The following is a 15,675-nucleotide window of genomic DNA, read 5'->3' as shown; positions in this document are numbered from 1 at the left end:
CAGACCATCCCAGATTTTCCATTGTTTAAGAAAGACAAACATATGCACAAGCAAAACAGTCAGAAATCCAAAGCTTGGCTTTGACAGACTAATTCCTCATTATAATTGATATCAGAAGTATGTCCTTGCTCTCTTCTTATTTCAGTAATGAATTATCAAGCAATACTAAGATGACTGAAGTTTAGCATGAAATTAGTGGCTCACTTTCTGGCCTACTTCCCTAATGGTACAAAGCCTGTTCCCATGATACTATTTTCTGTTGCTGTTGATATTACCCTATATTCAATTGAGCAGAATTAATTTTTTTTTTTTTTAACTCGTCACTGACCCCCACTCTATCTAAAATGAGCTTTTGCATTTTCCTTTTTGGATTTTCTAGCCAATTCATAGAATGTTATCCCTTTGTCGCTTATTCCATCTTTTCCTCAAGTTCAGCTCCCCTTTGTCAGTCGCCTCGTGGAAATCCGAATGGGGGACCAATTTGGTATCTCTTGCCAATGGAAAGATAATCATGACACTTTTTCAATTACAGGCCACATCCCCTGTGGATACACACTACGTGTCTTTAATGTAGTGGGTTCCATTGTCATGCTGTTGATCATTGCTGATTCATCTGCCTTTTTGGGGCAGTTTTCTAACACAAGGACAAGTGAGTGCCCTGAATCACTATATGTTCCTCTAGCTACTTTGACAAGGCCATGGTCTGAGCGAGGGTGACTTCTTATGCTAGTAGTCTTCAACTGCCACTGCTGATGATTTTTATTCAAAATTTAAGCTGTGACTGGGTTCGAACCTGTGATCCAGGACGTTTTGAATATTAGTCAAAGGCTGGATTAACATGATGGAAGGAAAGGAGATTGGAAGAACTGTATTCCATCATTACTATTTGTTTTCTTGTGACATGACACACATGAAAAGGCTGAAAATTAGTGACTATTGGTGCAAAGACATACTTCTGGATATTTCAGTTTTCAGCTAAACTATGTTGGTTGGTTTGTTTGGGGAAGGGGACCAAACATTGAGTTCATTGGTCCCATCGGATTAGGGAATGCTGGGGAAGGAAGTCAGCCTTGTCCTTTCAGAGAACCATGCCGACATTTGCCTGAAGCGATTTAGGGAATCATGGAAAACCTAAATCAGAATGGTCAGACACCAACTCGAACTGCCATCCTCACTAATGCAAGTCCAGTGTGCTAACCACTGCACCACCTCGCTTGGTAAAAATATGTCCAGAGACAGTTTTTTCAGTTAATTCTGAGAATGCTTAACTTCAGCTACAACTCTGCCAGTGACAGGGACAGGTTATTCAATAACAGAAGCATTCCATAATGAAATTTTCACCCAGCCACAGAGTGTGTGCTGGTATGAAACTTCCTGGCAGATTAAAACTGTGTGGCAGACTGAGACTCAAACTCAGGACCTTAGCCTTTCGCAGGGAAGTGCTCTACCAGCTGAGCTATCCACGCATGACTGATAACCCATCTTCACAGTTTCACTTCCGCCAGTAACTTCGTCTCCTACCTTTCAAACTTCACAGAAGCTCTCCTGTGAACCTAGCAAGATTGGTGCTTCTGGAAGAAAGGATAAAAAGAAAAAATTTCATTCTGGAAACATCCCCTAGGCAGTGGCTAACCCATGTCTCCATAATACCCTTTTTTCCAGAAGTGCTAGTCTTGTAAGGTTCACAGGAGAGCTTCTGCGCAGTTAGGAAGGTAGGAGGAGATGAACTGGCAGAAGTGAAACTGTGAGAATGGGTCGTCAGTTGTCCTTGGGTAACTCATTTGGTAGAGCACTTGCCCGCAAAATTGTGTAGACAGGTGCAAAACAAAATCTGGCTTCCACAAACTGGGGAAAAGTGAGAGTGTTGTGGGATAACCACTTTTCATGATGTTCTCAAGAACAGGCACAAGATGCCAAAACTACAGCACAAACTGAAGCAAGAAGAAAGAACTGAAGCAAGAGAGCACTTGCCCGCGAAAGGCAAAGGTCCCGAGTTTGAGTTTCAGTCCGGCACACAGTTTTAATCTGCCAGGAAGTTTCATATCAGTGCACACTCCGCCGCAAAGTGAAAATCTCATTCTGGAAGAAGAAACCAAGTTTATGTCCACTGATATAATGCTTGCCATGAAGTGGGGCAATAAAAGTGAAGTGTGAAACTTGACAATCTGGAATATCTCATAATAGTTTAAGATGGGGAAAAACTAACAGAAAGACTGGTCAGATAACCAAGAAACTGTACTGTGTTGTAGATTTACAATTAGAGTATGAGGCACTGACAAGCAACTGAGTTTGCCGAATCAGTAAAGAAGACTGAGGTGGTACAAGAAATTCATTTTCCACACATTGGACCTGTGCATTTTTAATGGTCATGCTTTTTATGAGGTAGTAACAACATGAAAAAAGTTTCATCTGCATCTGGTGAAAACTTGTTCAAGCTTATGTCACACAAGAGTAAAATCCAGCAGAAAAGACAGTCAATGATAAAAATTGCCTATTATTTACTGGGAGGCATATTCCAAATATTGTTGAGAATGAACACTCAAAGACAGATATGCCAGTTTGCCTGTGTGTAATTTGCTTGAAACAAAAAGTACTGCAAGAAACCAGACAAGAATGCAGAACATGCACAATAGCATTATATGTTATCCCATGTTTTACAATTTATGATTATAAAAAAAGAAAAAATAGTTTGACAATGACTAACTGTATAGTAAGGATGATCTTACATTGAGAATGCTTTAAAAAAAGAGAAGGCAGAACACGCACGCACGCACGCACACACACACACACACACACACACACACACACACACACACACAGAGAGAGAGAGAGAGAGAGAGAGATGGGGGGGGGGGGGGGGGGAGAGTAAAAGTCAAGTATGTCCAAAGCATGGATCAAACAGAACGATAGAAAATACATACAGAAGATGTAAAAGATAATCAAATACTGAAAAGGTCTTGACTTAGAAAATTCTCTACATATGAATTACTGTGCTAGTAAACACACAAACTTCACAAATTTAATACGCTGTAATATCTATTTAGCATATTAAGTGCGAAAATTAAAAACACAACATACATTGTGTTGCTGGAATATATTTATACAGAACAGCCTATTTGTAATGTGCAACTTTTATTTGGACACCTACAAAAAAGAGTCTGATTCATTTATCATTTAGTTTTGAGGGCTGCCAACAGAAAGTTTTGGGGTTTGTGCTTGAAAGGTAACAGTACTTCTGAGGAGTTTTCTGGTACACACATCTTCTCTTGAAATTTGTTTGCAAAAGAGTTACCTTCCTCACACAGATGAATAAGAATGGTTGGCCATTTCATTTTCTATAGCTGTTGGAGTCAAGGGGCATGAAAGGAAAGCAGTGGTTGAGAAGGTAGTGAGACAGGGTTCTAGCCCACCCATAGTGTTATTCAATCTGCACATTTAGCAAACAGTAAAGGAATCCAAAGAAAAATATGGAGAAAGAATTAAAGTTCAGGGAGAATAAAAATAAAAACTTTGAGGTCTGCCAATGACGTCATAGTTCTGTGAGAGGCAGCAAAGGACTTGGAAGGACATTTTAATGGAATGGACAGTGTCTTGAGAAGAGGATGTAAAATGGGCATCAACATAAGCAAAACAATGATAACAGAATGTAGTCTAGCTAAATCAGGTCATGCTGGGGGAATTAGAACAGGAAATGAGATGTAGTAGACGAGTTTTGTAAAATAACTGATGATGGCCAAAGTAGAGAGGATATAAAATGTAGACTGGCAATGATAAGAAAAGCGTTTGTAAAGGAGAGAAGAGTGTTAACACTGAATATAGAGTCAAGTGTTAATAAGATTTTTCTGAAGGTATTTGTCTGGATTGTGGACAATAAACAGTTTAGACATGAAGAGAATATAAGCTTTTGAAATGAGGTGCTGCATACAAATGCTGAAGTAACTAATAAGGAGATACTGAGCACAATTGAGGAGAAAACACGTTTATGGCACAATATGACTAAGAGAAGGGATCAATTAATAAGACGCATGCTGAGACATCAACGGATCACCAGTTTAGTATTGAAGGGAAGCGTGGGGTGTAAAAATCATAGAGGGAGACAAAGACCTGAATATAGTAAACAGATTCAGAAGGAAGTAGGTTGCAGAGATGAAGAGGCTTGCACAGGTTAGACTAATATGGAGAGCTGCATCAAATCAGTCTTTGGACTGAAGACGACCACCACCACAACAACAACAACAACAACAACAACAACAACAAAGTTTATTTCATAATTTACATTTACAAAACTCACTATCACTGTGCCAAAAGAAGTTCATTTGGAGAGAGTCAACCATTCCCAATTGACAAGAAATGATTCAAAATTAAAGTATTCTTCGGTTAGTCACAAGACAGGACAGCAACATCCATCCTTCACTAATATTGTTCACGGATATAGTTATTATAGGTAGACAATTTGTCCACCTGTGACTAAGCTTCTAGTTTCCTACAATTCTAAGGAACATAACATACAAGAAATTACCAAACACCTCTCATGTAACAGATACAACAAGACTGACTAAAAAAGTTCTTACTATGGTTCACAATAAATGCCGATGTATTAAAGTGGTATGACATACAGTCAAATATCCCTTCTCCTATAACAATGTAATAGGATGTTTTGACCTACAAAACCACCCATAGGCAGTGGTTTGTTCTATCCTCCCTTGAGTTAGTGCAGCAATGAATACATGGCAAAGACCAGGTATTAAGGATGAGTACGAGGGAAAACTGAACTACCTTTATGAATCTAAAATTCTTTGTAAAGAAAATAATTTTAATGACTCTGTGAATTTGTGCAGTTTTCATCTGAAGAGAAGCTTCAAAGCCAATAACTGGTACATTAAATGATTTGCTATCCACTAACAGCCAACTTTGAGGACATGAAAGCTTTGCTACAATATCTTAGAGATTGCTACTATCCATCCGCACTGTACAAGGCGTGATCAAAAAGTAATGGGAATTATTGTTTTTCTTAAAATATCTTTATTTATTCTTTTCTTTCTTTTTTTCTTTGGGTATCTTTAGTTATTCATCAATATTAACTCTGCCCCTTTCAAGTAATCCCCCTCAGATATAACACAACTGTGCCAGCACTTTTTTCAATCTTGGAAGCAGTTCTGGAACTCACTTTTCATTATGGCGTTCAGCTGCTTCACCCATTCTGTTTTTATCTCATCAATGGTGGCAAAATGACGTCCTTTCATAGTTCTCTTCAACCTCGGGACTGGAAAGAAGTTGCAGTGGGCCATGACCAATGAGCACAGTGCCTGAGGCAACATAACCTGTTAAGTTTTTGCCAGAATATCGTGAACATGCATTGAGGCATTAGTGGGGGCATTATCGAGATGCATCAGCAATTCCTGGGCAATATTTACACAGCTTTGTTTTTGGTTGAAATTCAACAATTTTGAAACAAACTTTGCTGCTACACTTTTCATGCCCAAAACAACCGAAAAAATTGCTTGGCATGAGATAAAGGATATGCCGACATCATTAGCAACCTCTCTGATGGTGATATTCCAGAAACACTTTGTTTACTTGTTCCACATTGTTATCAGCAACTGACATGTTAGGGCATCCAGTGCAGTCATTGTCATCGTCATCTTCAATATCTTCTCGACCTTCTCTGAAACATTTAGATCACTCGTAAACTCCTGACTTACTCATAGTACAGTTGCGGAAAGCCACAATCAATGTTTTGAAGGCAGTGCTGCACTTTATTCCAGTTTTCAAACAAAACTGAATGCAAATTCTTTGATCCATCTTTCTCGTAAGTAAAAATTCTCCAAGCACTCAAAAACAACTATAATCATTTTTGATTGTCAACAATAAAAACTCAAAACAGCTGAAAATGTAAACATACATCAGTAATGTGTATACCAACAAGATTAAAGAAAAGTTATGAAAATCAAATGTATAAGGCCCGTGAAATTAAAAAATTTCCATTACTTTTTTACCACACCTCATACACGCTGATATTTGCCTTAGATGTATCCAAATCATACTCCTAGAGCAATTTATCAATAGTTGTTTAGCAACATGTCCAAATTTACTATGCATGAAAATACATCTCATTTGAATTTATTTGAGACAACCAAAGATGGTGGCTATATGAGGAGGAGGAGGAGGAGGAGGAGGAGGAGGAGGAGGAGGAGAGGGAGGAGCCCAATTGTCTATGGCTCAAGACACCACTTCACATTCAAAACCACATAGAAAACATAAATTTAAATATTACACAGAAATGGTCATGTTTCCACTACATGACTTACAGTTGCCAAATATTAAACAAAGGAGGTCCTTAACAACACTGAAAATTGTGACAAGAATTATGATAAATCTTTCTTGAAACTGTAACAACTTAATCAGTTTCAAACCTCTCCAGTGTAACTCTTATAAGGTGCAATCTGCTTCTGAATTTACCAGCAAATATTGTGCTGAAAAAGCATTCCTTACTAAATATCACATATGTGACTCACTAACATGTACGACAATTATGGACCCATTTGCACCCTGTTATGAAGACTCTTATATGATCAGGTTACAATACTTTGAGGCAAGAGCTCACAGCTGTCACAGCCCAACTGCTTCTGGTTATCGCTGCCGACAACCGAAATGGATGGATCTGTTAGTGATGTGGCACAAATACGGCCACACAACAACATGTCTTCAGTTCGCAGGCTTGTATGAAACAGCCACCAACAAACCATACTTTGCTGGTAAAACACTGCATGTTGACTGGCTTTGCTACACACACAACTTTGGATCTGGATTACAGTTTTATTTGTACTCACAAAGTAAACATACACTTAGCTCATTTGTTTTTGCAATGCTGTTCACTCTTATAATTTAACTCTGCTGCACTTACCAGTACCCTCTTTCCGTCTTTCTCTATCGACAACTAATGTGACAGTAAAGACTTGTAACTCTGCTGCTCTGATCAGAGTCTGTCAGTGTAAATAATATTTGTGTACACAGTGCTACAGTAAAGGCCCTTTAATGCCGACAGTAACACCGATATACTGAATTACTATGAAGGTGGTCATATACCAGAGTATGTTTTCAAGTGCCACTTTGTACAAATGAGAAGCTTAATTTCTGGTACCACTGGGTGTCCTACACAATTACAAATCATGGGTAGTCTAAAATGAATCATTTTGTCAGGAGAATAATGGATATTAAGATTGTCTGTGCCTTCTGCCCTTTTATGATGCTGTACTGGAAAGAGACAATGTTTGCATATACGAGATGTGGCTAGAAAAAAACCGGACTAGTACTGGTGAAACAATAAAACGAATGCAATAAGGCTGAAAGTCGTGTGGCCTGTCACGTGACTCTCGCTCCACCTACTGCTCGAGTTTCATCTGCCTCCTGCACTCAGTCTGCCCGTGGCGTCTGTTTTAAGTAGTTGACGTTTTGTCTGTGCGTCGGAAAATGTTGAGTGTACAGAAAGAACAGCGTGTTAACATCAAATTTTGTTTTAAACTAGGAAAATCTGCAAGTGAAACGTTTGTAATGTTACAACAAGTGTACGGCGATGATTGTTTATCGCGAACACAAGTGTTTGAGTGGTTTAAACGATTTAAAGATGGCCGCGAAGACACCAGTGATGACACTCGCACTGGCAGACCATTGTCAGCAAAAACTGATGCAAAAATTGAAAAAATCGGTAAACTTGTTCGACAAGATCGCCGTTTAACAATCAGAGCAGTGTCTGAGTTAACAGGAGTTGACAAGGAAAGTGTTAGGCAGATTCTTCATGAAAGTTTCAACATGAACAAAGTGTGTTCAAAAATGGTTCCAAAGTGTCTCACAATTGAACAGAAGGAACGCCGAAGAATGATTTGTTCTGACATCCTGGAAAACATTGAAAGTGATCCCACCTTCTTACAAAATGTTATTACTTGCGATGAATCGTGGTTTTTTACTTACGATCCCGAAACTAAATGCCAATCGATGCATTGGAAAACTCCTGGTTCTCCACGACAAAGAAAAGCACGAATGTCAAAATCGAAATTCAAGGCAATGATGATTGTTTTTTTTTACATCAAAGGGATTGTGCACATTGATTAGGTACCAGAGGGACAAACAGTGAATCAGCATTACTACATTAGCGTCCTGGCTACCCTACGTGAGCGAGTACGGAGAAAACGGAACGATTTGTGGAGAAAAAAGTCATGGATCCTTCACCAAGACAATGCCCCAGCTCACAGTGCGTTGTCAGTGAAGACGTTTTTGGCAAAACACAACATTCCCATCTTAGATCATCCACCCTACTCACCTGATTTGGCCCCCTGTGACTTTTTTCTTTTCCCTAAAGTCAAGTCAGCTTTGAAAGGAACTAGATTTGAGACTGTTGAAGCAGTAAAAGAAAAAGCGACGGAAGTAATGTATGGACTTACCGAAAATGATCTGCAGCATTGCTATGAACAGTGGAAAATTCGTATGGAGCGGTGTAGAGACCGAGGAGGAGAGTACATTGAAGGAGATAACATGAAATTGTAAATAATTGTAAATAAATTTTTTTTTCCAGCATCAGTCCGGTTTTTTTCTAGCCGCACCTCGTATTACATATTTTTAGGCTTTCTTTGTGATATACCAATTATAATTTCCTCATAGGCCACCTTTTTCATGAAGAAGGTAATCAATGAAATGTCTGTTGTCATAGCAACTAATACATCCATTTCCTTAAAAAATTGCCAACAGACTCTAAAGAGAATTGGCTGTTAGGGAATATATCACAATACACAAAAAACCAGACAGTTCCACAACATGCTGAAAGAGGAGTACATTGTGGCTTCACCAAACACTCGTTTTACATCAATTGTGTGTTTTATTGTAGTCTGAATTCTTAAAAAGATTTTAATGTTAGTTACATGTGATAATGCTCACAGCTTTGTATAATTAAGATCACCATGTCTTTACATGTACGTGCACATGGAGAAACCACAACAGCTATCTAACAGTGTAATACAGATGACCATCTTCACTACACTCTCTGAAACCATAAAAAGAACAAGCGCATTAATCTCCAGAAAATAAAATTACCTGGAAGAAGCTCTTGTTTGCTAAGGAACTGTTGCTGTCAAATTTCGGATACTGAAATAGTCTGCCAAAGGATGGTTGTCCAGATTTTCCTAGAAAAATACATGAAAAATACAATATGGAAGAAGTGTGACGTGGAGAACCGTTAATAAGTACAAAAACAAAAATAATTGCATTCACAATGTTTTAGCTTACATAATTTTCAGGTTAACTACGCTGCTAATGAGTCTTTAGAAGTGCAGCTGTTTGATGATTCACCATATTACAAGCCAGCCTTATTTCAGAAGAAACTGTGTGGTATCCACAATGTTGTCCAGGAGTCAACAGTATCAGAAACATTATTTATTAAAAGTGTCCAATAACTGTAATTGTGCATGTTAAGAGCTTCTTGAAAAACACACACACACACACACACACACACACACACACACACACACAGAAGCAAGCACACCTGATGCACGCATGACTACCATCTCCGGCAGCTTGGGCCTGAATTCCAGTGTGAGCTGCCGGAGATGGCAGTTGTGTGCATGAGGTGTGCTTGCTTGTGTGAATGTATGTGTGTGTGTGTGTATGTGTGTGTGTGTGTGTGTGTGTGTGTGTGTGTGAGGGGGGGGGGGGGGGATTATCTTATTTTCTGAATGATAATTATATAAAACAGTTACATATTTAAGTAGAAATTCAAAAAGTTTTATGGCTCACTACATAATTTCTCCATTACTAACAACAACAACAACAACATAACTAACTCACTTGAAAACATTTTTTATGAATATATATTTGTGATTAAGAACTCAGGGAAACAACATGGGGATGTAAAATGGGGAAAGCTAGTACGTTATTCTGAATTTAATGACGTACCTACTCTGAAAGTCCTCCACTTACTCTTTTCAGTAAATATTTTATTTTTAACCTCCTATTTCAAAACTCACTCATAATTAAAAGTTTCTGTCGTCCAGAACCTTTTATTTTTTACCACCACTTCTTTCTACAATTCCTTTATTTTTGTAACTTTTATTTTTCTGATTACAAAAGTGCCTACTTCTACTAGGAAAACACATTAGTTTGCTGGCTTCAGCTGCCCGATTGTGATCACGTGTATGTGTTGCGTCTGCGTAAGTGTGTGTGTGTGTGTGTGTGTGTGTGTGTGTGTTACAAAGGCCTTGTCGGCCGAAAGCTCATTATGTGACAGACTTTTTGTTGTGCCTATCTGCGACTCAGCATCACTGCTATATGGTGAGTAGCAACTATCCTTTTCATAATATTGTTACATTCCATCCTGGATTTTCCATTGTTTAATCTAGAAAATTACATAAATTACCCAAATTTGGTGGAAACTGGGAGTCACAGGAGTAGACAGGGCATTCACAATATGGTCCATACAATTTGATCACTTTTCCAGTCATCCAATCCCAAAGTGAAACAGATTACTTTTTGGCTCAGTTAGATAAGAGTAAATCAAAATGTAAATATAAAATTCAATAATTATTCATACGCTCCTCTATAAGTAAAACCACTGGACAATGGCCCAGTGAGCCATAACTTTGCCACCAACTAGAGAACAGCTATGTGTACCATTTTTAGGACTCACTCTGTAATTAATTAGTAATTGACAATCATAATTTAAACTATTGTTTAGGGACCTGTAACATATGTAGGAATTGTGGTGCTAAATTTGATAATGAAACTGTTCTTTCTTGTGTGTTCGTGTATTTACCAAAAATAGTTCTGCATTGTAACATCTGTGTAGTGTGTAATGCCACCTTCTTTTGTATGGATAGGGACTGTGATTGCTATTTACAGATACAAGTCAAGTTGGTGACCCTTTGCTCATTTCTCCATGCAGTGCTGGCTTTGGTAATGCAGCTTGAGTCTGTTGTCCATGGGCATTACAGTGGGGGCAGGAGCGTTCTCAGGGACGTCCACCAGCACATCCCATGTGCCCTCAATCGGTCCACTACTGTGGCTGCCCCCGTTACTGCCTGCACTGAGACAGACCCCTCACCCATGGCCGAGTGGGAGATTGTTGGTAGGTGTGGCAGGCAATGAAAAACTTCCCAGGGTGTGAATCAAGAGGCCTCTCTGGTTCGTTTGAATAACAGATTTCAGGCACTATCTGTGTCTGGTGAAGTACCTGAGCCAGATGGAATCACTTGCCCTGTTTCAAAAGCCACTTCGTATGCAAGATTTGGACAGTTACAGAGGGTGGGATTACTGGTAGTTGTGAGCTCCAACGTTGGGCAGGTAATCGAGATCCTTAGGGATATGGCTGCCTAGGAGGGGAAGAAGTCTAAGCTGCACTCTGTGTGCACACTGGGGTTGGGAGTCATCCCAGAAGTGGAATGGGTGCTTCCAGCTGTCACGAAGAGCACATGATGAAACCAACTACAGGTGGTGGCTCATGTAGGTGCTAACAATATCTGTCACTTTGCATTGGAAGAGATTCCCTCTAGTTTTGGGTGGCTATCTGAAGTATTGAAGACTGCCAGTCTCGACTTGTGAGGTGAAGGCAGAGCTCACCATCTGTAGCATCGTCAACAGGACCAAGTGCACACCTTTGGTATAGAGCTGAGTGGAGGGTCTAAACCAGAGGCTCAGACAATTCTGTAACCTACATCAACTTACATCATAGGGTGGTGGGTTTTCAGGTTCCACTTAGTATGTCAGGGTTCTACTGTCTATACGAAGCAACTACATGGGTAGCAGGGGCCGTATGGAATGGACTAGGCAGGTTTTCAGCTTAGAGGATCTCAGAAAATTACAGGAAAGGTTCCAGTCTCAAAGCATGTAGGGCAAATGCAGGATGAGGGTACACCTAGCAATAGCCAATACTGCTGTTGTAAACTCTCACAGCTGTGTTTGGAAGAACCAGGGATCCAAGTGCCAATAGAAAACACTGAAGCTCAAATCATTATAGGTACTGAAAGCTAGTTAAAGCCATAGATAAGTTCAGCTAACATTTTTGCGATGGACCTAATGGTGTTCTGAAAGGGCAGATGTATCTAGAGCTGTTAGAAGTAGTTTACCTTGTAGCGAAACTGGAACAGATGTTCTAGTCGCTGTGAGTCAGTAGGGTAGAGTTTATCTTTACAACCAGACTAAATTAATAATTGGCTTCTTTTAACGATCCCAGACTCTGATGACAGTTGTTGCACAGTTCAAAGAAAACTAAGTCTCATTTCAAATAAGTACCCCACCCACAGAATTACATTTGGGGACGACTTCAATCTACCTTTGATATATTGGTTAAAATGCATGGTTAACATCGGTCATTGGCATAAAACGTCAACCAACATTGTACTGATAGTTTTCTCTGCAAATTATTTTGAATAATTCATTAATGAGCCCACTCGAACTGTAAATGGTTGCAAAAACATACCTGATGGCTTAACAACAAATAATCCTGAGCAAATAGGGAGCATAATGGGGAACATGGGGATTAGTGACCACAAGATTGTTGTAGCAAAACTGAATATTATAATATTCAAATCCACCAAAAATAAATGCAAAATACGAGATAGAATCCAAAATTTTTGGGACTGGTGCTGTCATCTGGAAAGTAGGGGTAGTAGATCTTTGCACCGCTGGACGGCGGGAGCTGCATATCTGACGAGTCGGTGTGCGGAGTGGCATTCAGCTGGGAGGACGTGTTGCATGTCCACAGTGATTTCTGTAATACTCTGTGTTTGATATGTGGCAATTTTACGATGGTTCTGCGAACAAAACAGTACGTGTGTATCAAATTCTGTGCGAATCTCGGGAAAAGTGCTATGGAGACCCTTGCTGGATTTACGGCTATGACCCAAAGACAAAGCAACAATTGTCCCAGTGGAAGAGCTCGGGCTCTCCAAGAGACAGGTGAAGAGCAAAGTGAAGAGCATGATCATCGTTTTCTTTGATACCAATGGAATTGTGCACAAAGAGTTTGTCCCACCCAGCCAAACAGTAAATTCCGCATACTACTGTGACATTTTGGGACAGCTCCATGAAAACGTGCAGCGACGGCGGCCCGAACTTTGGCGTCAAAGGAATTGGCTGCTGAATCACGGCAACATGCCCTATCACACGTCCTTGCTCGCCAGGACTGTTTCGGCAAAAAACAACATGGCGGTTGTACTCCACCCACTGTACTCGCCAGATTTGGCACCTTGCAACTTTGCACTACTCCCAAAACAAACTCAAGTTGAAAGGTTGTCAGTTCGACACGCTAGAGAGGATTCAAGAAGCATTGCTGGCGGTGATTAATGCCTTCAAAGAACAGGACTTCCAGAAAATGTTTGACCAGTGGCAGAAGTGCTGGGATCAGTGTGTACGTGCGGATGGGAACTACTCCGAGGGTGATGGTGACTATTAGTCCAAAGGCAAGGTTTTTAACAGATGGCAGCACCAGTCCCGTAAATTTTGGATAGCACCTCGTATATTCTAAAAGACAGTATCCACTCCTTCCCCAAAGTATCTATGTGAGTGTAGATCAGATGCAGCTTACATTCAAAGAAGTAGTTTCAATGGCAATTAAGATATATATATACGTATCAAGTAAATTAATATAATGGAAAGAAACATTCCACATGGGAAAAATTATATATAAAAACAAAGATGAGGTGACTTACCGAACAAAAGCGCTGGCAGGTCGATAGACACACAAACAAACACAAACATACACACAAAATTCAAGCTTTCGCAACAAACTGTTGCCTCATCAGGAAAGAGGGAAGGAGAGGGGAAGACGAAAGGAAGTGGGTTTTAAAGGAGAGGGTAAGGAGTCATTCCAATCCCGGGAGTGGAAAGACTTACCTTAGGGGGAAAAAAGGACAGGTATACACTCGCACACACGCACATATCCATCCACACATACAGACACAAGCAGACATATTTGTGTCTGTATGTGTGGATGGATATGTGCGTGTGTGCGAGTGTATACCTGTCCTTTTTTCCCCCTAAGGTAAGTCTTTCCGCTCCCGGGATTGGAATGACTCCTTACCCTCTCCTTTAAAACCCACTTCCTTTCGTCTTCCCCTCTCCTTCCCTCTTTCCTGATGAGGCAACAGTTTGTTGCGAAAGCTTGAATTTTGTGTGTATGTTTGTGTTTGTTTGTGTGTCTATCGACCTGCCAGCGCTTTTGTTCGGTAAGTCACCTCATCTTTGTTTTTATATATAATATCAAGTAAATTAACAAGAGATGGTACTGATTCCCTGTGTTATACAAAACAGTTAAGAACACTGTTACAGAAGCAGTGAAACAAAGCATGCCAAATTTAAAAGAATGCCTAACTCCACAATTGGTGATGTTTTACTGAAGCTCTAAATTTAGCACTGACTTCAATGTGAGACGCTTTTAATAGTTTCCGCAATGAAATCTGGCAGAAAATCCAAAGAGATTCTGATTGTATGTAAAGTACCTCAGCAGCAAGACACAACCAAAACCTTCACTGTGTGATAGCAATGGTAATGTTATCAATGAAAGTGCCACTAAAGCAAACACAGTTTTCCGAAAGTCCTTCACTGAAGAAGACAAATGTTTCAGTTCAAATCAAGAACAACTGACAAAATTAGTAAGTTACAGGCAGATATCCTTGGCATTGCAAAGCAACTTAAATCACTTAATAAACGAAAATCTTCCAGTCAATATAACAACTAGATTCCTTTCAGAGTATGCTGACAGAATAGCTCCATACTTAGCAATCATTTACAACCGCTAGAATGGCGGAAAGATCCAGACCTAAAGACAGGAAAGTTTTGCGGGTCACATCAATACTCAATAAAGGAAAACTGCTGAATTACAGATCTATATCACTAATGTTGATTTGAGTAGGATGTTGGAACATATACTGTGTTTGAACATTATGAATTATCTTGAATAAAACTATCTAGTGGCAAACAGTCAACACAGATTCAGAAAATATCATTCTTGTGAAATATCACTAGCTCTTTATTTACACAAAATAATGAGTAATAATGAGTGCGATATGCTGGGACCTCACATCAAATCCATATTTCCAGATTTTCAAAAGGTTTTTGACACCATTTCTCACAAGCAACTTCTAATCAAAGTGTGTGCCTATAGATGATCGTCTCAGTAGTGCAACTCAATTCATGACTTCCTGTCACAAAGGCCACAAAGTTTGTAGTAATTGACAGAAAGTCGTCCAGTACAACAAAACTGATATCTGGCATTCCCCAAAGAAGTGTTATACACCCTTTGCTATTCCTAATCTATACAAGCACCTTAGAAGACAATCTGAGCAGCCATCTTCAAATGTTTGTAAGTGACTGTCTTTTACTATCTCATAAAGTCATCAGATGATCAAAAACAACTACAAAATGATTTAAACAACATATCTGTATGGTGCAAAAAGTGGCAACTGACTCCAAATAATGAAAAGTGTGAAGTCATCCACATGAATACTAAAAGGAATCCATCCAATATATTTTGGTTACATGATTGCACTTATCTAAATATTGTTGTTGTGGTAAAAGGAAAAAGGTTTTAGTGTTCACTGTAAAGTGTTATTCCTTGGTACTTCTGAAATATTCTTGTTTTTATATAAATAATTTCTTTGAAGTTTGTTTGATTTATGAAGTAAAGCTGTACCT

The 15,675-nt window shown here is 39.3% G+C and overlaps 1 protein-coding gene across 1 annotated transcript in view; it reads right to left on the bottom strand.

The window, feature by feature from the left end:
* The window catches only part of LOC126416712 (eukaryotic translation initiation factor 2A), a 167,589-nt gene that overhangs the window by 73,200 nt on the left and 78,714 nt on the right, over positions 1–15,675 (bottom strand). The window contains exon 6 of the mRNA XM_050084523.1: positions 9,085–9,173. Coding sequence (XP_049940480.1) covers positions 9,085–9,173 — 89 coding nt within the window. The remainder of the gene's footprint in view (positions 1–9,084; positions 9,174–15,675) is intronic.

Source organism: Schistocerca serialis, chromosome 8 (genome assembly GCF_023864345.2).
Source record: "Schistocerca serialis cubense isolate TAMUIC-IGC-003099 chromosome 8, iqSchSeri2.2, whole genome shotgun sequence".
Lineage (NCBI taxonomy): Eukaryota > Metazoa > Arthropoda > Insecta > Orthoptera > Acrididae > Schistocerca > Schistocerca serialis.
This window is presented reverse-complemented; position numbering and strand designations above follow the sequence as displayed.